The 27,193-nt window shown below is 37.1% G+C and overlaps 1 protein-coding gene across 2 annotated transcripts in view; it reads right to left on the bottom strand.

Annotated features, from left to right (window-relative positions):
* Positions 1 to 27,193, bottom strand: part of ARHGAP42 (Rho GTPase activating protein 42) — a 118,500-nt gene that overhangs the window by 13,795 nt on the left and 77,512 nt on the right. For both annotated transcript variants that reach the window (XM_017727965.1, XM_017727964.1), the window contains 14 exons: positions 26,555 to 26,659; positions 23,018 to 23,147; positions 19,835 to 19,935; positions 16,939 to 17,048; positions 16,107 to 16,185; positions 15,203 to 15,242; positions 13,596 to 13,658; positions 11,960 to 12,034; positions 11,198 to 11,282; positions 9,955 to 10,013; positions 9,082 to 9,187; positions 4,573 to 4,732; positions 2,610 to 2,754; positions 204 to 584 (listed from right to left, as the gene is read on the bottom strand). In XM_017727965.1, coding sequence (XP_017583454.1) covers positions 204 to 584; positions 2,610 to 2,754; positions 4,573 to 4,732; positions 9,082 to 9,187; positions 9,955 to 10,013; positions 11,198 to 11,282; positions 11,960 to 12,034; positions 13,596 to 13,658; positions 15,203 to 15,242; positions 16,107 to 16,185; positions 16,939 to 17,048; positions 19,835 to 19,935; positions 23,018 to 23,147; positions 26,555 to 26,659 — 1,639 coding nt within the window. The remainder of the gene's footprint in view (positions 1 to 203; positions 585 to 2,609; positions 2,755 to 4,572; positions 4,733 to 9,081; positions 9,188 to 9,954; positions 10,014 to 11,197; positions 11,283 to 11,959; positions 12,035 to 13,595; positions 13,659 to 15,202; positions 15,243 to 16,106; positions 16,186 to 16,938; positions 17,049 to 19,834; positions 19,936 to 23,017; positions 23,148 to 26,554; positions 26,660 to 27,193) is intronic.

The raw sequence follows: 27,193 nt of genomic DNA on the forward strand, positions 1-27,193 counted from the left end.
AGAAACTTCTTGTACACTGAGAACTGTGCAAGTTATAAGCAATGGAAATATGTCAGCAGCAGTTTGAAAACTGAAAGAACATAGCGCAAAAATTAAAAACAAACAAACAAACAAGACTAATGAGTATCATTAGCTTTCAGACCCAGCTGTTGTTTTCTGATGCATTAGTTAACACTGATGTGATAGAAGACCTTGGAAATTACCTTCAGCTGATGGAATTGATCTAAGGGAAGATGCTGACGACCTTTTCAGCCCAGAAAGACTGTAGGAACTCTTTTTAGTCAGGTCTGTTGGTGGAGAGGCATTTTCTGGTCCAGTGACAGAAGCAACACTTTGGCAGTCTGATTCCACATCTGTTTTGGTTGCATCCTCCTTTGATGAGGATTCTGGACTTGTAGTCCACAGGCCTGAACTTTTCTGGCCATTAGAAGAAGGGGGAGAGGCAATCCATGGAATCCCTCCCGATTTCTCCCTCGGCTGTGACGGCGTGCACTTGGTGGTGCTGTTCTGCTCAGAGGAGTGAGAAGACAGAGATTCAATACTGCCCATGGGAGTGCTGTCGGGGCTACTGCTGTACGAGTCACCTGGGGAGGAGGCAGGGGAAAGGAGAGAGTGTGAAAAAGATAATCTGCATTTTCTAATCATGTGCATTTCTTTCATGCCACTTTTAGCTCTTTTGTACCTTACTTGTTATCAAATTCATCAATCTGTGGTTTCCTGCAGAAGGAACACCACTCTTTTTTTATTTACAACTTGAAGACTCATCTTGCCCTTTTACAGACCATTAGTCCCTTGAAAATTTCAAGACTGGCAGATGCATTTTCTGTAATTTTCTATGATTCCCTACCATTTGAAATCTGTATCTCTTTTCTCATGCTATATAAGATTTCTTTTATTTCTTGCAATATAGTTGTGTCCATGCTTCATTTAAATGATGACTTAAAACTATCTAGTACTCTGAAAATGTTATTGCCAGAAGCCTTGGCTCCCTCTTACCTGTCTCCCACCACACCAAGAGACATTTGGCAAGAAGAGTACCTCTGCTTGTACCTCAGCCTTTCATGGCACAAGTGAGATACTAACCGGAACTTTACACAAGTGCTGCGTTTCAGCTAATAGAAACACAAGTGAAGAGCTGTTGAATCAGATGTAGTGGCAATCATACTGCCACCAAATGTAGCATCATAGAAGTCATACAATCATTTAGGCTGGAAAAGACCTCCAAGATCATCAAATTTAACCTTTGACCAAACACCACCATGTCAACTAAACCACAGCACTAAGTGCTACGTCATTTCTTAAATACTTTCAGGGTTGGCCACTCCATCACTTCCCTGGTAGGTCTGTTCCAATGCTTGACAAGCCTTTCAGTGAAGAAACTCTTCCTGATGTCCAACCTGAACCTCCCCTGACAAAGCCTGAAGAAGCTTGCATACAGTCTGCAAAATATTTACACAGAAATGTCCCTTTTTTATACCTTAATACTGGTATTCATTCATTGCAGTTACACAGTGAAAAACACCTGAAACTTGACCAGTTTGTCCTCTGGTGAGTGTAACTGACTGTTCCTCTGTAACTTCTTACTCAGGATCCCATGTCATTCCTACTGGCAATCTATGTGCAGGGAGCTTTTGTTAAGCTCTCCCTGGCAGGGAACAAGTAACATAGGCCTATGGAAAATGCAGCACCTGTGCAAGAATATACTAAGGATAGATTTCTTAACATTACAGACTTCAGAACTACTACAGATCCTCAAGAACAGATGCACCTTAACTGTGGATTAACTTACTGAACCAGTCTCATGTAAATATTTTTGAGGAACCAAGGGACACAGAAGTTATTTACGAAGTCTGTTGCAGTAGTGGAACTGTTAACAACTTAAGCTTTTATAAAGTTTCAATACTCCTTACTGGTACAGTCAGTAAGTAAAAAAGTGGTGGCCCAAATGGATGAGAATGAATGAAGTGAAACTTTTTAATTACATCTAAATAAAAATGAGTAAGCATTCTAAGCAGCAACTAATTATAGATATAAGTCCCCGCTGTTAAACAGTAAGCCATATGGTAAGTATATTGCTTCTCCCAGGAATATTAGCTTGTTTCTATTCCAGAAAACCTAACAAAGTTTCAGTGGTTTTGGCAGCATAAGCAGTGGCTGACTTTAAAGCAATGACCACAGTTTCATGCATATGAAAAAAGCCAAGTGATGGTTTTGATCTTCTATCCTTGACTGAATTACATTTTTTATAGGAGGAGAGAAAAGACTGTATTTACTGTTTCCCAACCTTACTAATCATCTTGCAAGCAAACGAGATGAACTTCATATAATGAACTTTTGAGTTTCAAAGTAGACTAAATTTAGATTAGAATATAAAGTCTACTTTAAATGATGTTGAACACTGTATGCAATGCAAGACTTGCCTATAACCAAACATCCTTCCTCATCTGAGAAGTGAGGAATGCAGTCAGTCAACAGTGCTGCTATGACTCATAGAGGTTAAAAAGCTGATGCTTATGATCATTGGAATACAGTTCCTACATGGTATTATTCAGGGAAAGTTAAAAGATGACATAGAAAGGAAGATAACCAGTATGCAATGACAAACTTACTGTCAGGATCTGCTAGACATGGTGTGTATCTTCCTTTGGGTTTGCGAGAACCTGTGGAGAGACAAATTGCTCTTGTTCTTCTTGAACTTGATCGGGACTGAGGCTGGGGAAGAGGAATATTGGGGTCTGGTGCAGTGTGAAATATCTGCATGATTAAAAAAAAGAGAAGGGAAAAAATGACATTAAACAGTAGAGGTACTCTTACACTTTCATTATTAATCAATTTGTTTTCCTCACCACTGTGCTTGAAATTAACACTACAATTGTCTCATACATTGCAAAAGAGTAAAGGCACAGAATATAAGCTTTGCTTTGATCTCATTTTACAACTCAAGAAGCACAATACTGAGCTGTACTTAATACCTATATTAATTTGTTGAAATAGATTTATTTACTATCTCTTGTTAAGAAGGGCTTAACAGTTGAAATTGTAAAACAAAATAGGTGCCTACTAATGACTCTTCTCTAAGAAGTAATATATTTTTTTAAAAATACTATGAAAAAGTTGATTTTTTTTTGTCTATGTTCCAGTGAAAGTTTTTATATATCACAGAAATATGTCACAGTCATAACTTATTACAATCAAATTTGGATTTCAGAAAGTTTTATTTGGCCAAACAAGTCAAGTTTAATGAGGAACAACTTTACATTTTAATGCACTTCCTTGTTCTTTTCTTTTACATCACTGCCACCACTGGTCAATTTTGCACTTCATTGCTGCAGAAAAAACTCAGTTTTTTACCATGCTATGCCAGAAGACATCTCTGAAAGGATTTCTGGGCCCTCTAGCTATAGGGCATTCTCAAAAGAATATGCAGTGAACCATGAAAAGACACCTTTGTGCCATTCATATAAGTCGAAGAAAGCAAATGTACTTCCACAGTAGGAAATACTTTGGTGGGCATCTTGAGATGCTCTTGGAGTACATTAAAACTGTATTAAGCACTAGCAAGTAGCAGATCAATATAAAAATATGTCTGTAGACAGAGAAATAGAGAAAGAGTGACTTTGTTGTGCAGTCATAGTCATTGTGCTGAATGAGCTCTAATTTTCTGGAGGGGAAATTCAGTGTTGGAAAAATGCAATATATATATATGTTTTGTAATCAGAGCAAAGAAGGCTATCAGGATCATAGCCATTTTGAGGAGTCCCTATGAAACAGAACTGATGATACCAAGCTGTATGGTCAGCACTTACTGATTAACCAGTGCAGGGGTTCCTGGTATTGACTGGGAACTGCCCCTTAGGTCAGTAATGTGTAATGAAAGAAACTCAAAGCTTTTTCACTTTGTTTTGTCAGTCATCAGAGGAGATGGCATAGCTCAACTAAGATGTCCAGAATAAAATTGCTTTTGACTATCAAGTAAATGAGGTCTTGACTGTTTGGCAGAATTCTGAAATCAAATAGTTTAAAATTAAAACAAAAAATCTGAGGAGGCCTTTCAGTGAAGTTGATACCAGCAATGGTGGTGACTGAAAGTATTTAAGATTTCCTGCTCAAGTCCTTCTCAACTCTTCTGGTGACTAATCTCCACTATGCAGCTGACATGTCCCTAAGGACAGCAGTCGTCAAAAACACTCTGACCTGATGCACTCAGGGGAGAATCTGTGCATTTACCCAGAATGAACCTTCATACAATGGTAGCAAGAAAGAGCTGGAGCAGCCAGGAGCGATGTTATGACCTTCTCTTTATGTTTCTAGATTCAGGAAGTAATCTTCAGAAAGCAGCTGAAGATTGAGAGCAATGCCTTCAAAGCATGGGAGATTATGTCTTGGATCTGTACCTTGCACAGCCACAGAACACTTGCTAGGAATACAGACCCATAGCATGGAGTGGGAAGAAGCTATTAATTCTATTAATGACCTACAAATGTTGGACTCTTTATTCTTAAGAACTTAATGATGGTAATGAGAATGAGATCTCAGTTCCACTTCATAACAAAACAGATAATTTCTTTCTACCTTTTCATAATGCTCTATCAGAATTTCAACGACGATATTCTGAAACTTAATGTTCATCATAGCAGCCACGGTTTCTTCTTGTGCTCTCATCAGAGTTGGTCCAAAGATAACACCAAGGTTGGATACAGTCATTAGATTTTGCTGACTGTGCAATGATACCCTTTAAATGAACACAAACAATATGCGATTTAATTGCTGTGCTAAACTACAATTTTAACAGGCAAAAACTTGCTAAGACTACTACTTTTACAAGATCCCAAGTTCATGCCTCCCTTTTAAATAAGTTTTTAAAACTTTCACTTTCACTAGAGTTCAAATACAATGTAGTACAACTACTATATTTCCATTAAGGCTCTTATCCTGCATTAACTTCATGGATAATGAGTATGTCTTCCTAGAGTAGTATTTTGGTTCCTGATATACGTGACAGGGAAAGGCAACTGTATTTGGAGTTCTACACAGAGAGATTCAGACCACCTAAAGCTCAGAAGTCTTAGGGCAAGCACCTATCTCTCTCCAATGATTACACACGACCTTAAATACTTTTGACTGGATTGATTGAAAATGCTGTGTGGTAACAGAGGTCAACCACAAACCTTAGTTTTCATGTAAAGCAATGAAGCTTAGTTACTGAAAACATTTAATTTTCAATAGGATCTCTTTGTCAATAATAATAATAATTATAATAAACACAGGATCAATGGATTCAGTGAAATTATTGTTTCTGTACAATATATAACATTAGATGATCATAATGACATCTAGCTTTAAAATATATTAACCTTTTACTTCTGTATATTCTGTTATCACTTACTTTACCTTTTCTGGTTTTTTTTTTTAAAGTTGAATTTAAAAACTAGGTTTTCCCAATAATTTATCAGATAGTTAAATCTCAATCAGTAATACTCAACACCCCTTTCCTCTCCTTACTACTAAGATTTGCCAAATAAAAACTGTATCAAAACAGATCCTTTGAAACAACTGCCAGTGATTCCCCAGTCACAGCTGTCCTATTGCCTCATGTCTGATGAATATTATGACAAAGTAAGATTTTAACATCACCTTAATGCCTAATTTTATTGAGTCTGTACCAAATGGGACTTAGGCACTGGTTTACATTTTCCTCTTCCGTCTCACTGCCATCTGCTACCATGGTCAAGCTGAGCATTTTTAGCCATTTCCTACACAATTAAAGTAACTCTTGCACCTTTTAAAATTAAGACATAGTAAAATCTATAAAACATTCCCATCATATTTGGGACAGGAAGATTTTAGCACCCCATTTACATCAAGAAGCAGGAGAAGTATAGGAAAGGGTTTTGTGTAAGAGGCAGCATGATTATAAACTGCAGGAAAACAAATGCCAATCTTCTTACAAGTTTCTTATACTACTTCAATAAGTTATCCCAAAACTTTCCAAAATGTTACCTCAGACAGACACACTGGCAGAGATCATTACTTGGAAGCCATATCATGAAAATGACTCTTTTGTTAAAACACATTTTTAGCTTAATTTAACTTTCTCTGAAACAGATCTTATGTTTATCTTAGATGAGTAAGGGTCTTTTGGGAAGTCCACTGGTATTTAAATGAAACTGGAATGTTGAATAACTCAGCCCTAGATATGCTAGAAAAAACTTAAAAAACCTCTCCCTTTGCAATGTTACTCTGCACGGTAACCGTAGAGGTCTGTTACACAAACATTAAAATCTTATAGCGTAAGAGAGAAGGTAGTGTTTGTCTGGTGTTTAGGTTTCCTTGGCTACAAATTTGGTAGCTTGGTTAATAAAAGAAATGGTGAATTTAACAACACTGCAACCAGAAAGGGCTTTCTACAAAGCATTTCAAAGGCTTGATTTCTTGCAAAAGAGAAAGAACCCAGGGCTGTAAATGGATCGCTTTGATAGCCACTTTCCCCTGACCTACTCCTACTGGTGCTGAGCTACAGCACAGACACAAGCTAAGGTAATCATGCATTTCAGGTAGCTGTAGGGCATTCACTGAGGTGCTGTTGCTTTCTCCTCAAAATCTCTTTCTTTGATGTATCACCAGCAAATTTGTGATACTGCCAGACTGCAGACTCCCAACTACCTACCACAGAAAAGTATTGTGTTGTTAAATCATACCAAAGAATGATTCATTCTTTAGAGGAGACATAATTTGACTAGGTGTGTTTAAAAACCAAAAAATGAGTTACCCTCGTGAAAGTAACACCAAACTTGCCATGTTTGCCTAGCTACTGACTATGTATCCATGCAGTATCACCTCTCTGCAGGGTGCTTTTCAGGATTTGCCAGTTTTGTTTGTTTGTTTGTTTGTAGTATGATCTACATCCCACATCATCTAGATCCTATTTAAATTTACACAGGAACACAGGCTAGGAAAAGATGTAAAGACCCTATGAGTTAAACCAAGAAAAAATAATATTATCCTTATTTTATAACCCAGAGCTACAATATTTTCACTTTTCTGCAAAAGCATTTATAAAGGAACTGAATAGCTAAAAGAAATACAGGGAAAGGAATAAGCACTTTGAAATTGGATTTTCAACAAAAGAATGAAGAAAACAGGAGGTTGGATTTTTTTTCCCCCCAAGTTTTCCTATTTTTATAAAATTAGGCACTTTACTTGCCATTTATTTGTTCCTTGAAAAATCTCCATTGGATTTTTTTCCCCCCAAGTTTTCCTATTTTCATAAAATTAGGCACTTGCCATTTATTTGTTCCTTGAAAAATCTCCACACAGTGGTAGGAAAAAGATGAGGGAGGAAGATGGCTAATACACTCAAGACTAATTTTAAATTCAGTCTCATTAGAATTGCTAGCATAAACAACAGCTGGCAAATTATATGGAAATTAGAAGGGGTGAATTGAATGTTGGAAAGAAAAGTACTGAAGGCACTCAGTGTAAAACTAAGATTTTATCTATATGAAATGAGAATCATAACGAAGATGAGAAAAGCAAGAGTTAAAGAGAACAATTAAAGAAGGGAATACTACAGGTATGCTTTTCTTTGGAATTGCATCTGAGATGACACTGAGAATAGGGAGGCCAGGAAAAGAGGTCATGAAAGTAATGCTTGCCTTACAGTAATTCCACTGACAAATAAGTCAGTTCCTATGCTTCTATCTCTCTAATATTGGGGCTTCCAGACCAGCAGCTTTTACAAAATTGTTAATCCTTCACTAAATGCTTTCACTTGCCTGAGGGTTACAAGGGAGTAGGTATTGTATTTTTTAGTTAATTAAACACTTCCGTGCGTAAAGAAACTTATGAAACTTTTTTCCATCTGGTTCTCTGTGTCAGCCCAAGGATAACGAGAGGCAAGGTCTGCCTAATAAGGTTTTGCAACGAAAGCATTTACAGCAGCTTGCTATAATGTTAGTTCTCCAGGTGCTAATGACATAACGGGCTAAAGAAATTTTCAAAGTTCTCATTTCTATAACAGGAAGCAAAACTGTACTAGGCCCTACTGTAGACAGCTTATTGCAGCCTTATCAAGCTGTGATGAGAAAAGCAAAACACCTGGGACATAGTGAATTGAATGAAAACCACAAGGAGTCCTCTCATGTCTTCCACGTCTTAGTCACGTGAGCATTATCTGAACAACTACTGTTTCACTATTCACATTCCCAGATGACTGATAAATGTACTAAAAAGTATACAGCATCCTAAATCAGAAGGAATAATACGTATTAAAAAGTATTCAGCAAATACTAGTGAAAACTAACCAAAGACGTACAGAAACTTATACAAATAACATTTAATGCAGAAACAGGATGAAGTAAAATGCAGTAACAGTATGTAATCACAACTAGTGATACAGAGAGACATAAGAGAATAAAAACTTGTATTTTTTTATCTCCCAGCGCATGCCAAGTGTAATTCTGTAAAGACAAAAGGTTACCAATTTAAAGAAATGCCAAATCTTTTCCATCTAACAATTAAAAATCAAGGTAATATTAAGGGAGATTCAAAAGTTGGATATCTATATAGATAACAAAAATATAAATAATAATACTTAAAATTAGTGCTTTTGAGTGATACAACACTTCAGACTTGTTGGAGAGAAAAATAATATCAAACATGAAGAACAAGAATTATCATATTGTCTATCTCAGTCTGTCTCATTTCTAATCTATCTCATTCCTGAAACACTCTGGAACTTTGATACAGATTCAAACCAGCGTTTTCCATCAATCTTGGCACAGTTTTAGATGTTTCTTAAATTTATTTGGTTACAAATCCCTGTAGTAAGAACATGAATGAAAACATTGACTAGGTTTATTTTATAAACCTAGTTGGCCATCTTGGTGACACTTTATGATGTTTTTATTTTGTTTCTACAAAGAATATTATTCCAGTTAAGTTGAACAGCATTTTAGAAATCAAATGTAATTTCAAGTGTCGTTGTTTCAACACAGAGAATGGATTAAGCAACACTGACAAATTTAAAACAGAAATGATATCTTACAACGATATCAAAGAGAAAAATAAAAGAATAATTACTTGACCAAGTGCTTAATAAGGATGTCCAGCATCTCTCTGTTCTTCTCTGGTAATTTATGCACAAGCGCATGCACCGCCTCAACTCTGTAGTTCTGATCATCTGACTCTATTGAACAGAAAACAAATTGTTGATAAATCAGAACATGTGCTAAGAAGTGACAACTAATGGCATCAGTGCCTGTATGCGAACACAAACATGCATTAAGAGAAGCCAAACAAAATCAGCTTTCAAATCATCAGGAAAATTTGATTATATTTATTAGACTGTGAAATCGGTATTTCAAGTATCGCCTAAAGCAATTCCTATCAATACTGGAGCCAACAAATTAATGGCAATATTGACCCGATGTGTCACTTCAGTGGAGTCTAAGATTTAATCTAAGAAATATAGATTAAAATAGCTAAAATTATTTAGTGTCTTTTATTCTTATCAAGACAAGAGAAAACAGAGAAATACATTCAAATTCGAAACTGAAGTCATTAGAAAAACAATCTCTGCTACCTTTGTATCCAATTACTCCATTTGTGAAAGGAGCTCATTTTTGCCCTTTCTGATTTCTCAAGGCAAGCTAGGAAAATAAAGGTCCCTGGATGAGAGGGATGAATGTTACAAAAGAATTATCAGCCTATATAAAACAAGCAAACATCTAAATGAGGGTTCAAAACTTCATGCAGAAGGCAGTCACACAGAACCACTAAAAAGATGAAAACAAACCACTGAATAGCTTCATCTAGTGTGACTTCTCTGTTTTGAGGGCTGTACCGCTGCATATTAGAGCAAGGAGAAAAGTAAAGATAGTGACTGAGGAGATTAGAGGGGAGAAACAATATTACTTTCATGAAAGTGTATTTATCATTTTACTTTTTACTTACTAACAGCAACAATGAAATCTTTGTGCAGCTTGAAAGTCATCAGTGGTTCTGAAAGACATCTGGGTGTAAAAAAACCAAAAAGGATATTTAAAACAGAATCAAAATCTAAGTTTTATGAGTGTGATTATGACAGCCCTCAACATCTGCACAATATTCTACTGGTCCTAGGAAATCCAATTCAGTGATGACTGATAACAAGTAGCATACAACTCAGTCATGTACATAGTCTGAAAATCAGTTTAATCTGGTGTCACCATGTAAGTTAATAAGGAAAATGTTACTTCAGCACAGAGCCTTAATGTTTCCTGTCTTACATATTGTAGGACAGGAATAAATTCAGCTGCAGACATGGTATAGTGGGCTGCAGAAGCAACCTTTTGCCCAAGAAAGTCAAAAATACAATGAAATTTGGGACTGAAATTCTGATCTGAGAGATCTTAAAAGAGTCATTCTCTGAAAGGCAGACTGTGAGTTGCCTTACAGACACAAACAGCTACTGCTTGCTAGCTCATGTCCTAATTTCACACACACAGTAGCTACAATGACTTGTGCTTCTGAAGATACATTATAAATTTCTTCAATCAAAGCCAGTCTTTTCAATGAAATGTACATGAGCATTCTGCTATAAACTCTAGGCATGTTTTCCAGGTTAATACGGATTTCTGATGCTGCTCTTTGTTAGTGAATTGTTTAGGAAATCCAGATTTTTAGAAGGCACAGAACACCCACCATCTGGGCTGGACGCTTTTTATTATGTCTCTTTTGAACATTATATATTGCAATCTGAAAGTGTTATCTCAGAAGTACCATAATTTCTGAATATTCCGTCTCTTATCAGCAAAAATGACAGGAGGGATGTTTTATTTGTGAAGATATTAAGAGCATAAGATAAAAACCCATGCTTTTGCTGGGACTTTTATTCAACCATAATGTCATGAAATCTTATGGCATACAACTTAATGGATTTGCAAACAAAAGACTGAGCACAACATGCTTTGTGGTTAACACAAAAAATTTAAATACAAACATGCAATTAATTGAATTTAGAACTATATAAGGCAGGATTAGCTTAAAAAGGTAGAAGGTATGTATTATTATACATAATCATGGGAATATTAAGCAGGATAATAAAATACTCAATTATTACCATAGCAATGGATACAAGAAATGTAATATGATATTAACAAGCCAAAGATTATTGGGCCAGAAAAAGAATACTGAGACTGTGTGGGATCATACTTACCTGAGGTAGTTTTTTAGTCCACTTGTTATTGTTTTATTGTCCCAAAGCTCCATATCAATATCCATATCAGGAGGAGATTTAGGGGCTGGTAGAAATTTGAATTAGGATTTTGTTACAGTTTGACTAACACATTAACCAGAAAAGTAGCAAAACAAAAGCTACTAGATCAGCCATTTAGCTCAACTGATTATTTATTAGCTAGACTAATCACCAATCTGATCAATTTAAATTTTTTCATCTCTGCCAAAGTACTAATAAAAATAAATTCAGTGCTCATGGTTAGTAACTGTAAACATTAACTATATGCACTGTATCAAAGGGTTAAGTAAGCCCAAATCCACAGAGAATTACTAATGCATTTGTCTTAGACATGCAAACACAGGCATCAGAGAGCTCAATTAGCAAGAAAAGTGGAAGACTGGAATGAGTGTCTATTAAGCTGAGCCATGATGTGTTACGGAACTAAGCTTTGGAGAACTTCTGGAACAAGCCAAATACATATCAATAAATAGAACTTTAAAGCCAGAAGAAAAGCATTTTTATTAGTAATTTGCTCATGTGTAACATGCAGAAGTGAATATTAATGCACACAACCAACTACAGACGAATCACTCATTTTAAGAGTGAAAACTCAATTTAGTGGCAGTAAGTGCACACACAAAACTGTGAATATTATGACACACTCTTCTGAGCACAGCAGTTAAGGCAAAAGGGACCACAGCACACACTGCACACTGACAAAGGTTCACTTGAGATACTTACAAAATATGGTATTCATCAGCTTTTGCACCTTGGAATTTACACCGCCTATTCTGTACAGCCCCAGGATTGTAATACCTACATTGGGAAAACAAGTAAATGAAAAAAATGCAAATAATGCAAATAATGAAAATATGGTTATTTCAATACATGCTGATGCTTCCTTGGTGTATGTTTTCAAAACATCTAAATGTATTTATGGAAGACTGTACCATTACATTGTTAAGTACTGCTTTACCCTACTGCACTCTCTTGTGGGATATTAAAAAAATTCATTCCACTGAGTCCACACCACACTATACATTATGCATAATTTTACATTAACAGAACCCTTCTGCATGGAAATGACCCATATTAGCAAACAACAAGGTGATGGCTAGAAAAAGTGTAAAATAAGACCCAAAAGCAGTCTTAAAACACATTACACACCAACAGGTTTATATTGCCTAGATGTCAGTGGAATTACTATGCATCTATGTTTGCTTAGACCATCATCCCTTTCAAATAAGATGTGATTGTCATTTATTTGAAAATAAAAATATATACTGTATACTGTTTTAACACATCAGTTGAGAATTTGTGTTGCCAGTTAAAATTGCCAGGCCTTTTTAAATAGCACAGATAATAATAACAAATAATGTTTCAAGAGTGACATTCAGAATACAGTATTTGATTATTTCAGTCATGATTATTTTATTATTTTTAACTGCTTTTTAAAATCAGCAGGACTTAAATGTCCTCCATTCTCCCCACTTCAAGCCTTACCATTCAAAAATTGTCTACTTTTCCTTTGAAAACAGCATTCCTAAATCTGATCTCACTTTGCTAACCTAGGTGTTTTGTTTCGAAACCCTCTCTGCCCCAGAAAATAATGCAAGCTCTGAGTCAGCAGTGATTCAACAATGGTAACATTGTTGGCTGAGAAACGGGGTTCATGTTGAGCTCAAAGTTGCACAGAGAGACCACTTTTGGATTAGAAGAGATCTGCACACTGACAGTTCAAGAAAAGGCTATCTTATTCTGGGAGATGATACAGCCATAACTCTCCATTTAAAACTTACTGTGAGTTGTAAGATACCACCTTATCAGGAGAGTGATTATTCCTCCCTTTTTTTACATTCCCACTATCAAAAATGAGCATTGCTAAACATTAAATGTTACTAAATATTAAAAAAACCTCAAAACCAATGTACAACATGAGTGAATAAAATGATAGGAGTTATACTCTGCAAAAAATCAGCTGTACCAGCAGAGAATGCTGATGTCACTTTTGGGTCTTCAGATTTCACATCTGAAACCAAAGTTGGGAGCTGAGACTCCCTACAGTTGTATCACAGGAAAAGACAAGTCAGTGCACACAAATTAAAGACTAAAGATGTGTGCAATTGTGTATTAAGCTGTCTAATCAACAAGAAATTACAGAAAAAGTTTAAAAACCTCACTTAAATTATATGTTAAGAATTGTTGGAACTGGAGACAACAATTTTGAGTGTAAAGTACATAGATAAAATGTGAAAAGTCCAACCCAAATGATGGATGCCCTTCAAAGCACAGATGTAAAACATGTAGAATTAAAAAAGTAATATTTTAGAAAAAAAGTCATAGCAATCTAATACCTTATTTCTGATTTAATACACACCTCGTGTTTCTACAGCATGAATACATTTCCTCACGAAGTTGAAACCTGCTTCATTTAAGAACACTATAAAAAAAAAGGGTAATTACTTTCCAACATCAATATACAAAATCTTCTGTTTAACTACATTCACACACTAGTCAAGGAGGGCTGATACACAGTTATCCATAACATTATGATATTTGTTGTGTAATAGGGTCTTTGTACATATATCCTTAGCATTCACAACCCCACTTTATGGTCATTCTGTACCATTAGAAGCTTAATATTCTACTGTCTTTCTCAGCAATCAGCAGCCTCTCTAAAAATACAGTTGGAAGCTGCTGAGCAAAATGCTTTTAAGAGTCCAGGACCTACATTATGACTAGAATATATCCATTGGTTTTAACCCAATAATATTCTTTGTTCCTTGCATATGCACATAATCACTCATAAAATGGTAATGTAAGAAAACAATCCTTGTTATTGAGTTTAATTAGTCATCTTATTTCAAATGAACGTATTTCTCATTAATGTTGCATCTTCAATGCCCACTGCTCTAACTACCTAAATAAAGATCTTTAAACAGCATACTTTAATTAACAGCATTATTGTTATTTGTTAGCATTAAAATAAATGCCATCATACAAAAGAACAGATATAGTGGCTTAAATTTCAGATTTTCAGAGTCTCAAATATACCTCCAATGAAGATGCATATCCAAATTTTACAAATCTCTTTCTCAGACATATTATTTAAATTATTTTTACATCTTTGTGTTAATATAATATGATGTTAATAACCAACGTGTTAATACAGTGTTAATACAATTATGCTTACAAATCTCACAGTACCCTTAAATACACTAGTTTTGTTACTCGGTGTATGTCTAATAGGTGCATATACACCTAAAACTATAAAGATGTGATGGACCAAGGCCAATTGTGTGAGGCTTTACAAGGCCAAGTGCCAGGTCCTGCACTTTGGGTCACAGCAACGCCAGGCAGTGCTACAGGCTGGGGGCAGGGGCTGCAAAACTGCCTGGTGGAAAAGGACCTGGGAGTGCTGTTTGGCAGCAGATGAACGCTAGACAGCAGTGTGCCCAGGTGGCCAAGAAGGCCAATGGCATCCTGGCCTGGATCAGCAATGATGCGGCCAGCAGGACCAGGGCAGTGACCGTCCCCCTGTACTCGGCACTGCTGAGGCCACACCTCCAATCCTGTGTTCAGTTCTGGGCCCCTCACTGCCAGAAAGACATTGAGGGGCTGGAGCGTGTCCAGAGAAGGGCAGCGGAGCTGGGGAAGGGTCTGGAGCACAAGTGCTGTGAGGAGCAGCTGAGGGAACTGGGGGTGTTTAGCCTGGAGAAAAGGAGACTCAGGGGGACCTTATCACTCTCTACAATTGCATGAAAGGAGGGTGTAGCACGGTGGGGATTGGCCTCTTCTCTCAAGTAACAAGCAATAGAACAAGAGGAAATAGCCTCAAGTTGTGCCAGGGGAAGTTTAGATATCCAAGAAAGTTATTTCACAGCAATAGAAATAAAATTAATCTCTTTCTCCCACACGCATATCAAGAAACTGTAACATTACAGAAATCTAGCTACATATGGTAACTCAACATAAAGAGCTTACTTTCTTCCTTCTTGCTAATTATGGCCGGCAGTGTGTATATCTGTAAGAAAAAAAAAAACAACCAAACAACAACAATGCAATAGGACAGTGTTTGTGCTTTACATCCTTTATTGCCATGTTTGTTAGTAGTTGCAACATGCTATGTACTAGACTGCTGTTAGGGAAATTCCAACCCTGCCTTCCACCATCTCTTGACATTTACTGCTGCAGCACACAGCTGGGTTAACAGCTCTGTGCTATCATAATGCAACCAATGCATTAGAAATCAGACTTACTGAGTCCAAATGGGTTAAATTTCAAAACAGCTAGTGATTATAATTTCTGTACTGGTTCAGTCAAACAAGAAGCATGTAAAAACACTCATCTATTTCATAAAACTGATCAACCATTCTTTTCCTATCAGATACAGGTCTAACATCACCCTCACCCAGTGACTACTTTAAGAGTAGGGAAGAAAACTCAGACAAGCCTGTCTCTCAGTAGCTTTCAACACGTCTTTCTGCTGTCAGCAATGCCTTTTGAGATGGTACTAATTGTTTATTACTCCATGACACTGCACACTGCCCAAAAGACGGCTGTTCTTTACCATTGTAATAACTACCACTTCACATATGTTACCTGAACCATGGATCCTATTAGACAACATGCTATCATATTACTTTAATTATTATTACTTAAAATATCCTAACATAAAATAATGATATATAAACGTAGACTTAAAATAATAGATCTTCTTTTCTACTTTGTACTTATCTTCACTATGTACTTGCATTAGTGTCTCACAAAGAAAAGAATTGTATTTGCTGGTATTGCAACAGAATATCTGACGTGTATACTAGCTTCTTTTTTTAATATGTGAGCCAGAAAACTTTAAAATGAAAAGAAAATTTAAAAATATCCTTACTGGTTCCTTTCCATCCATAGCTTCAAGCCAAAGTTTTCGGTTGGATTCTGAAAAAGCTTGTAGTGTGATGATTCCAGGTCTGTCAGAAACACAGACATTCACTGAAGTTACTATTTTTCTCAAACAGTATCCAAATCCAGAATCCGAATGGATAGTGATGTGAAGTGAATATATAAAAGACAGGCAGAAGTTAGAGAAAGTTGATAGCTTCTGACATAACAGAATAATTTTGAGCTAGGTATAACACGTCTGTTTTTTGAAAGTTTGCTAACAGCCATAAAATATTTTTAAAGAGAATAACTACAAAAGTCAGTCTACCATATTTTAACACAGAAATTAATTCAATATTTCTCTTTATTCCCAAGCTTGGAAAAAATACTCCCACAAAGTACTGTGTACCTATACCTTAAATACAGGAAAGCTGTTCTCATGTATCTCATATAATATCCAGGAGTAAGTGGAAAAAAAATGTAGAAAAAACCCCGTGCTACTATACATTTCTGAAAGCAATAGAAATTTGTACAGAATATGCTTATTAACAAGTATTTATAAAAATATTTATGATCTGTTTCTAAAAGGGTAGTGAGTTTTGCTACGCGTTCCATAAGAATCCATGTTGTATCTGAATGCAAACATAACGTAGTAAAGACAACACAAATGCTTTGTATTCAACTTAATTAAGAAAACCAGGTTTGAACAAAGAAGTATTAAGTCTTGAAAGCCTAGTTTGCCTGTATACAAATACACTGATAAACATGTGTTCCTATTATAGGTGTAATTATCATATATTGGTTGCAATTATTTTCAAATTCTTAATACAATGGAAACAAACCTCTCAAATACTTCAATATCAAAACAGAAACGTTTGTCAATTGAATCTGTCTTTCTTCTGATGCAAGATTTCAGCTTGAACATTTCTGGTGAGCTTGTGACAAGGCCATTCTACAAAACAAAATAAAATGAAATTAGCACAGGCAGTATGCTTATGCCCCTTGGCTGCATCTTAAATTTAACTGCATGAACAGTCCAAAGAACATGTCTTAACACAGGGTATACAATTATTTACTAATAGATACAATATTTGTTCTGTATATTAAGACTACAGTTAATAGCTTTCTGTCATATATTTGTTTTTAAATCATTATATTTCAGAAAATTCCCTAAATTCAAATCTTAAAAACACCTGTGTATATAACTTGATTACATGCATGTTAGGATGAAGATCATGTAATTCTGGCAACTCTCATACGCAGATAAAAAGATTTCTGAAGAATAAAATCAACTCCTAATTCTGACCACCGTGATCGTGAGACCTCACTGTAACATTGGCAAGGCTGACACAACTGGGGATTCTGAGGAATGGGAGGAAGCAAATGTCACTCCTGTCTTCAAAGAGAGCAAGGAGAAGGATATAGAATCATAGAACCTTTTAGGTTGGAAAAGGTCACAATTAAACCATCTACACGTCTTTTAAATACCTCCAGGGTTGGTGACTCAACCACTTCTCTGGCAGATTGTTCCAATGGTTGACAACCTTCTTGGTGAACAAATTTTTTGTAATACCTACCTCCCCTAATGCAACTTGAGGCCATTTCCTCTCATCTTATGGGGAACTATAGGCCGGTCTGCATCACCTTTATCCCTGGGAAGGTCATGAAGTGAATAATCATGGAAAGCATTTCCAAACATTTAAAGGGCAGAAGGTGACTGGAAGCATTCAGCATGAATTTAATAAAGGAAAAATCACACAGGATCAGCCTGACAGCCCTCTCCAATGTGATGGATGGCTCAGTGCATGATGGAAGAACAATGAATATTGTTTATCTCAACTTTAGCCAGGCTTTCGACACTACATCCTACTACATCCTCATAGATCAGTACAGGTGAAGTAGGGGCAATGTGGTGAGGCGGACTGAGAACTGCCTGAACTGCTGAGCTCACAGCAGAAGCCCAGCTGCAGCCAGGCACTAGTGGTATGCCCAAGGGGTTAATACTGTTCAGCATGAATAGAAATAAGTCCAGGCACCAGGACAGGCTGAGGCTGACAGGATGGAGAGCAGATTGGCAGAAAAGGAATTACAGGTTCTGGCAGGCAAAAAGTTGATCATGAGCCAGCAATGTGACCTTGCTGCAAACCACCAGCCTCCTGGGATGCATCAGGCAGGGTACTGCCTGCAAGTGGAGGAAGGTGATCCTCACCCTGCATTCAGCACTGGTGAGGTACACTTGGAATGCTGTGTCCAGTGCTGGGCTCTCTGGTACGAGAGGCAGTGATGTGCTAGGGACAAGTCCAGGCTACCAAGGTCATTGAGGGCTTAGTGCACAACTACCTGAAAGGAGGCTTTAGTGAGGTGGTCTCTTCTGCCATGTCTTAAGTGAAAGGACATGAGGGAGAAGCCTTAAGTTGTGCCAGGGGAGGCTCAGATTAGATATTAAAAATAAAATTTTCACTGAAAGGGTGGCCAGGCATTGGAGTAAGTTGCCCAGGGAGGTGGTGGAGTCACCATCTCTGGAAGTGTCCAAGAGGAGCCTGGATGTGGCACTTGGGGATATGGTTTAGGGGTGATTATGGTGGTGCTACACTGACGGTTGGACAGATGCTCTTGAAGGTCTCCTCCAACCTTGACGATCCTGTGATCTGTCATATGAGGAGAAGTTGAGAGAGCTGGGACTGTACGACCTGGAGAAGAGGGATCATATCAGTGACTGATCCTTATGGGAATACCTCATGGGAAGACTTAAAGAAGACTGAGTCAGATTCTTCCCAGTGGTGCCCAGTGGAAGGGCAAGAGGCAATGGGCACAAACACAAATACAAGTAATTCCATTTGAACTTAAGAGAAAGCTTTTTTATGGTGGTCAAACACTGGAACAGGTTGCTCATAGAGGGCTCTATCCCTGGAGATATCGAAAACCTGACTGGATCCAGACCTCACCAACCTGTTCTGGTTAACCCTGCATTGAGTTTATACTAGAGATATCCAGAGCCTCCTTCCAAACCTCATCCATTCTATGATTCTGTGCAAATGTGATAAATTTCCTATGCATTTACAATAACCACATTAGAGAAATTATTTAATATGTGGTTTAAATATGTTTTAAAAGAAATATTAAATATTTATCCATGCTATATATATAATACATGCACTGCTTCATCAATGAAAACAGCCTTATGCTGATGCCTTTTCCTGGTCTTAAAATCAAGAGTCATACACGGTTAGAAGGGGAAAAGGGATTTTACCTTGGTGTTTATTTTAAGGATCCTTAGGTGCACATGTCCAGGTAGAATGCACCTCAGTGCACACCACAATGCACACCCCCAAAAGATCGGGTATAACATTATAGGTTTACTAATTAGCATATCTATCAAAGATTCCCCAATGAGAGGCTCAAGTGAGCCCTTCTCCTCGAGGAACCTTCCCCTGGATGGTTCTATCTTAGTTTACAGAATGTGTTCTGGAGAGGATTTTGGGGTCTGGGGCACACTATCCTCTACCTATGAAGCTTCTAAAATGTTTAGTCTCTCAGCTTGACAAGTCCAAGAATGTAGGCAAAAAGCACTAAGAATACAGAAGTTGTAAAAAGGTATAATAGAGGTATAAGAGAAAAGGCAAAAAATCATCATGGCATCAATGCTGTTTGCATTCTTTTCTTTTAGCAGTTCTTAAATGCTTAATATAAAAGATGGAATATACAGCTCATTTATGTGCTCATGTACACGCAACTCACCACTTTTCCACCAGATTTTGTTTCAGCTATACTCATTGTAAAAGTTTTTGTTCCTTTGTCATAAGTGCAGTAATGTTTTACCCATGTAAATCCAAGGGGTCCTAGAATGAAGAGAGATAGTATTAAAAGTAACAGTCATTTTATCACTATTATAGTTGGAATTAGGTAAGAGTAGAAAAATGAAACATAGCAGCACCCACATACAGCCTACTCATTATTTAATCTGAACATGTTTTTCAGGTATAATTTTCAAATATTGCGGCTTGATAAGGTTGCCCAACAAAGTTCCAGCAGACTGAGTTTCTTTGGCAACTGGATGGGTAACAGCATTCTATTATGGTAACAAGGCAGGAAGCAGGCAAGAACAAAACCTGAGGATTTTTCTGCCTAGAAAATACAGTTGTGACTTTATCAACCCAAGGGAAACACAGCTCAGTATTAGATCCTTTCTCTTAGGGAAGCTTGGAAGTCTGGTATTAAATGCAGAAAACTGAATGAAGTCAGAAAGTGAGACTGTATTTTCATTTACTTTCAGAGTTCTTGTCAAAGGTAATAAATGCTTTTGGTAGTATCATAGAAAGGCTGTTCTTCTACAGGTTACCTTAAGGGAGCGGGTAAAATCGCACCAGCTCAGAGAGAGATTTAATCTTATGTAGTTAAACACTGACAGATTTCTATGAAAAAAGCAAAGGAACTGTGCACTCTAAAACACATTGGTTTAGAGATGAGGGATAAAATGTAGGGTGGCAGAGGCAGTGCCTTCAGCAAGAAACATTGGCCTTTTATGCCTTGGAGGGAAGAGGTGGCTGTAACAGTGGTGCACAACTGACCATGTCCACAAAATGACACTTGCACATGTTCACAAAGTATACTGTACTGTACTTAGGGATTCACTTTTCTTCAATTTGGATAGCTATAGGTGAGATCTACAGCAATCCCCAAGTAAGTGGATGCATGCCTTATCCTGGAGAGGTCACATCATACTACCTCTTAATCCTACTCCAAGTATAGGACCTCTGATGCAGATGTTTTCACTGCTGGATTATTTGGGCACTGTTGTGAACCTTTAGTGAATCTAAACACAGAACCCTCTTGAGCTTAAGCTCAGTGGTATTTTAAACTTGGTTTGCACTAATGCAGTTTAGATACAGGTATTTATAAAGTGTTCTTTTGCTGTGAGGACATGGAGTGAATTCTCCCACAATTTCCAGAATTCTCTTTACATCCTAGAAGTACCGATAAGATCTCCCATATTTTCTGGAAGTTCACTGTAGCAAAGAGCAACACAAATCTCCAGATTCTTCAATGAGATTTACTCCCGAGAAAAACATGCTAGTGATTTTTTCAAGCTACAGTATGTACAGACCTATCAATTCTTTTTAAAATGTGTTGTGGTTTAGGAATGGTATTCCCCAAATCAGTGTTCCTACCAAAACACGTCAAATCATGCACCACTCACTTCCTCCCCCATCCTTCCCCTCTCTCCCCTGCAGTGGGCTGGAGAGAAGAATTGGAGGCATAAAGGGTAAAGATCATGGGTTGAGATAAGAACAATTTACTGGAGACAGCAATGAAATAAGAAAACAAACAGCAGCAGCAACAACATTAATAACAGAGTGTACAAGAGGCAAATAAATCACATGTGAGTGCTCACCACATGGAAACACCTGACAATACCTGAGAGCTCCCTCCACCACCTTAGGGACCCAGAAGGGATCCCTTCCCCCATCCCCAAAAAATGATGAGAGATGGTCTTGAATGAGGACCTAGTCATGCCCAGCTCCTGCCTACTGCAAAAATTAACCCTGTCCTGTCTGGAATCAAGACAAAATGAAAGACCTCTGACTTTTAAAAAAAAAAGGGCCTTAAGGGGTTTGTGTTTGGGTTTTTTTTTTTTTAATGTTAAAAAAATTAATTTTAAATTTTATTTAATTAAATAAAATGTGTTGAAAACAAACCTAGTAGTTTTACCATAGATACAAAGGCTTTGCCTTCTCAGTGTACCCACAAAGGTGGTGGTTATATGAGAGACTGCATCAGTCCTGTTAGTTGGATGTCAGGCAATCCAGAAATGTAACTGTGGAAATTTACATGGTCTGTTACGCTGACTTTGAGAAAGCTCTCCTATTGCCTGTGTTTTGGAAGAAAGTAAAGTCAGGAATTGAAAATTCAAATGGTTATGTACCCTCAGAAGTTAGCTGTTCTGCTCTTATATTTTAAGTTATTTTCATTTAGCATAACAAAATCTGTAATTATTCTAAATCAATTTTTCCTCTGACGGCAATTCATTATCTCTTTTAGCATATTGTAAGAAGGATGAGCACTCTCAATGCAGTTTTAGATGAGTTAAGAAATCACGTTTTTTCATTAAAAAATTGTAGCAAGACACCTGCATTGCAACTTTAAGTTTGTTACTCTTGACTATCCATCTGAATGAAAAAAATTTATGGCCTAATGCCATTTTTTAACAAAAACCTATGTTTACCACCATGCATATCAGCAATAAATATATATGTAATTTACTCTCAAGAACAGCAAAGATTTAACCCAGTTGCTCACAATTTGAAAAGAACCCATAGGATAATGGTTGTAGGCAAGTAAACTTGCATGACAAGGAATTATACAACTAGTACCTTTCCACTACACCGTGATTACAGACCCTGTTACTGTTACTGCAGAATAAAAATTTCTTTTCAGTAAGAAGATGTCAAGTTGGCCTCTCACTATTTAATGAAGCACAGCATGTGCCCAGTACTTCACTCCTTTTCTCCCTCCCCCATTAGCAGGGCTCAGTGTAATTTCCACTTAACACAGATTTCTTTTATGAGTATTACTCAATTAAAAATAGACTGCCTTCTTAAAACTTGCAGCGCTACTGAGGATAAAACTGGCTGTGGTTAACTATGGTAAGATGGTACTCATATGACCTTTTCTTACATCTTTTACTTCCATTAAGTGCATGTTCATTAAGGTGGTTGGATTAGAGGGGGTCTCTGGTACAAGGTGCTCCTGATGGCTGAACTAAAGGTCCTGTTCAGGCAGGGAAAGTACAGGAAACAGAAGGCAGCCAAAGCAGAGTCTCTGGAGTTTGCAGCAAGGTGCAGGGCAGCCAGCCAGAGCAGAGCTTGCTACCAGTCAACCACTGGGGCAAACAACAGCAGGGAGCTTCTCTGTTGTACTTACGCTTCTCCTGCACATAGAGATAGCCTTCCATTGTCCATTGACTTGGTGGTCTGTAATCTTGGTTGGCTGATTTCATTCTTTGCATGAGTCTCTCCACTTCCTGCCTAGTGCTTTCAAAGTTATTCCGAGTCTAATACCCAGAAAAGGAAACAAACAAAACCCCACATTATCTCATGCAAGTACCAAAATAACAATGAACAACTAATTACAAATAATGCCCAGGAGACTGTATTGGAGATCAACAAAAGCATTTGCCAGAGACATAAAATGGGGGAAAAAGAAAAAAAAGCAATAAAGAATAATACTCTTCACTGCTAGAAGCCTAGAAATAACACAGTAATGAAGAATTCAACTTAAGCACACAAATGGAAGGAAAACATAGCCAAGAATAGCACCATTCCTCTTCCTGCAGGTCACTAACCTCAGACAGGAGGTCATTTCATATCTTTAGGTATGCTTACACAGTATTTTGCAGACAGATCCAGGCATTCTCTCTGTACACTCTGGGATTCTCAGACAGAAGCCTGGCTAAACTAGAAGCTGGTGATAGATTAGGCCTAAACCTGAAGCAATAAGACCCACTGAAGCACTTAAAATACAGTGCAGAAAAGGCTAGTTTGGGTTAAAGCCAGGCTAATGCATCCAGACAGCTCCATTTTCTACACACATGGAAGAGACTGATGTTCTATGTATCCATAGCTGCAGCAATGTCACAGGTGCTGCTGCTCAGAACAGTCAGGTTACTGGCACTGTCATGAACAAGTTTTGATAGGACTATGCAAACACCACAGTTCAATACAGCAAAAATATGGGAAGTAAGAAACAGGTCACAAGTGGCAGAACTGTGCCAAAAGCATGGAAGAAGTGTGTCTGTCCTAAATATCATGTGTGCAACCAGGCATCTGAAGCAAACAATTATGGTACTAAGGTGGATTTTCCATATTTGCTAATAATTATATGCATGTAAATGGACACCTTTTCCTAGGGAATTCAGTGAGGCTAGGGTTTCTCTCCATGCATCTAGCATGGGATAGTAGAAGAGAATTATTGTGAGGTGCCAGAGTTTTGATTAAATATCAGATATTGAACACTCTGTTCCTATAGGTCATAGAAAAGAATAAAGATTTTTGTAATGTTTCTACAAAGTCATCTATGGACTCAAATCCTGACTAGTCAGAAAGATAGTCTCAGGATTTTATACACCAGTGAATACTTCTCCCTTTCCATGGGCCATTTGTGTAGTTAGTTGCACAGTAATATAAGAGTATACATACTTGATCTTGAAGACAAACACTATCATTAGAGAGGGAGGTAAAATTCTAAACGGAACTTTTCAGATTATGTCCTTCAGAAGAAGTATCAGTTCAGACCAAACTTAAGAGAGGTAATTTTGAGACCTTTAAGAAGGACATGCCATCAAAGGAATGTCCCCATTTTGAGAGCTTATCTCTGTCTACTAAATTTTTAATGACTACTTTTAAGCAGCCAGGTCGTTGAATCAAATTACAGAAACCAAAGCCAAATGGACACACAAAGTATGCCACTGGCCAACTGAGACAGTTAAGGCGACAACAGGTCGTGTTAGAACATGGTGACCTCTAAGGAGCTGCTAGTCTGCTACTACTCTTCCACAAGTGTTACTGCTCCTGCTCTAACCTGTAGGACATTTTTAAAGCAGAAACAGCAGTTCAGATCAACTATTCTTCAAGACCTGAGCACACAATGCAATGGAGAGGAGTACTTTTGACAGCTACTGACAGGCTGAACACACTTTTCCCTGTCATCAATTTGTCTTTACCTTATATAAATTATTTCACTTCAATCTCATGTTGAGTGAGGCTCTGAATGACAAGTACATAGAGAACCAGCTGGCTAAAAGGAAGTTGTGTATCTAGATCTGGAACCAGAATTTATACTGCTGTGTAACAGGAGTGAGTGATGTACTGACCCCACTGTATCTTCATGTATATGTTTTCTGATATATAATTAAAAAGAAATTATAATACATTGATCCTTCTGCCTAACTTCACATCTCCCTCTACCTCTGTTATCCATTTACAACTTCAATTTGTGCTGATATAATATTTAGAAAACATTAAATTTAACTATTTCTTAATTAAAATTGAAAAAAAAATCCTTTAATAATTCTGCTTCTGTAGAGACATGCATAGAAGAAACATATGATTACTTACAACACCAGTTTTGGTCTGTGCTGGGAGCTCATGCTCCTCTCAGAACTTGCTGTATTAAAATAAGCAAATCTCTGGACTGAAGCACATTTTTCACCCTTTCAGTGAAACTGCTGTGCAACAACACTGACCCCTTGTGTCTTTATCTGAAAGCATCTCAGTAGCAAACAAAGTAGAAAACACAAAATTTGAAAAGACAAGGGGCTTTACAGACAGAGACCATTTGCATTTTGATCCAAAAGGAAAAGGTTAATCATCTAGGAAGTTCAGCCTTATTTCCTCAAGCAGCATTTAAAATGAGATCTATACCTATATATGAACAAGAGATGTAAAAGGGAAGATGGAACAACAAAAAATTGTCAGATGTGTCTTTTCTTGAAAGAATGAAATGGACTTAAATCTTTTAAAAATTTAGCTCTGGACTTTGATGTTACTTGTCAGGAAAAATGTGAGACTTGCCCAATGCTGACATGTTGAACTTCACTTTTTACCGTACAAGCAAAGAGTGCGTAAACTTCACTTAAAAGCAAAGTGTGTAAAGGTATTTTGTACCTACTTACTTGTTTGTCCTTGGAGGAGTAATATCTGGATTACACAGTGAAATAAATATACACTTGCATACAGCAGTTATGATGAGTGGAAAAGTATATTGATTAAATGCATTTTAGTCATCTTTGATAACTATGAAATTTTTGGGCAGTTGGTGACCAAAATGGGTCATGTATGGCTCTGACTACCAAATCCACACCAATCTACAGCACAAGATCCGTCTGCTCAGTTGAGAGCAACTCTCTACACAAAAAAGAGATCCTTTCTTCTGGTGAAACTTAATGCTCATGAGAGTTGCTCACCATGGAAGAAAGTCCCACTTACTCTTTAATGGTACAGAGAACAGCCAGAGAATGGCATCCCAAGTATACTTTATATACAGTGGGAAGTTAGAAGACAGCAGGACAAACTGTATCATCCCATACCAGCTGGAGCATTTTGGTACCTCCACTTAGTCCAGAAGACAGGCCTCACTCTCAAGAAAGCTTTTATACAAGTTTAAAATCTATCTGGACCACTGTGTTTTCTAATAAAAACTTGGCTGCTGCCCCGTTTTTCTTGTTCTTGCTCCCAAAGTGTTGATCTGGAAATCACAAATTAACTATCCAAAGTTATTTGTTGTCAGGAATCTTAATTATATTAATCTTACAAAAATAATTTTACCTATTCATATATGAATTTGATCTCACCTTACTAAAACATTGCAAGATTTAGAGTTTCAATGAATGTAAGTCTACTTTAATATCCCGAAATTAGCAAATTAAAAAGTTGAATTATGTAAAATACAAATCGTCCTTACATTCTGCAAATTGAACTGCAGTTGCTGCTTGTATGGTGCAAACTCCTGAGCCAGTTCATATCCTTCATGGTAAAATGTAAATAGTCCTTGAAGAAAGGCCAAGAGCTGAAAAGGTAAAATTGAGAAGCATTATACATTTTTAACTCCTGGAACACTCTGTGCTTTTACGCTCAAAGGCAAGGTTTTGCTGAGAAGGAATCCATGGTGAGACCTTAAGAAAGAGAAAAGTTACACATGCTTTTGCGTCATGAAGTTGTAATTTCCATAATTTAATTCACTGTCCTAGTAATTTTATCCAGTATTTCAGCTGGAGTCTTTGCTGGCATGCATTTTCCAAGTTTAAAATTTCAGAGCTGAAGTGTTTTTTCTTCAAAATATTTTTTCACTTTCTTCATAGTAATTGCCTGGGCTATGACTTGTTTTCCACAAATGAGACTAGAAAGTATGTTTTGGATAGGTTAGCACAACACAAGAAACCCAGACAATTTCTTCCTGCTCTGAACAAAATGCAAACTCTATTTGGTATGTCTGTGATTGACTCCAACAGAAGCACCGTAGTCTGTATATATCCAGTTGAAAAGTCCTTTTTGAAGTCTGATTTAAAACAATGTTCAAGTAGTAAAAGGTACAACCAGATTT

Source organism: Corvus brachyrhynchos, unplaced genomic scaffold, assembly GCF_000691975.1.
Source record: "Corvus brachyrhynchos isolate BGI_N302 unplaced genomic scaffold, ASM69197v1 scaffold832, whole genome shotgun sequence".
NCBI classification, from domain to species: Eukaryota; Metazoa; Chordata; class Aves; order Passeriformes; family Corvidae; genus Corvus; species Corvus brachyrhynchos.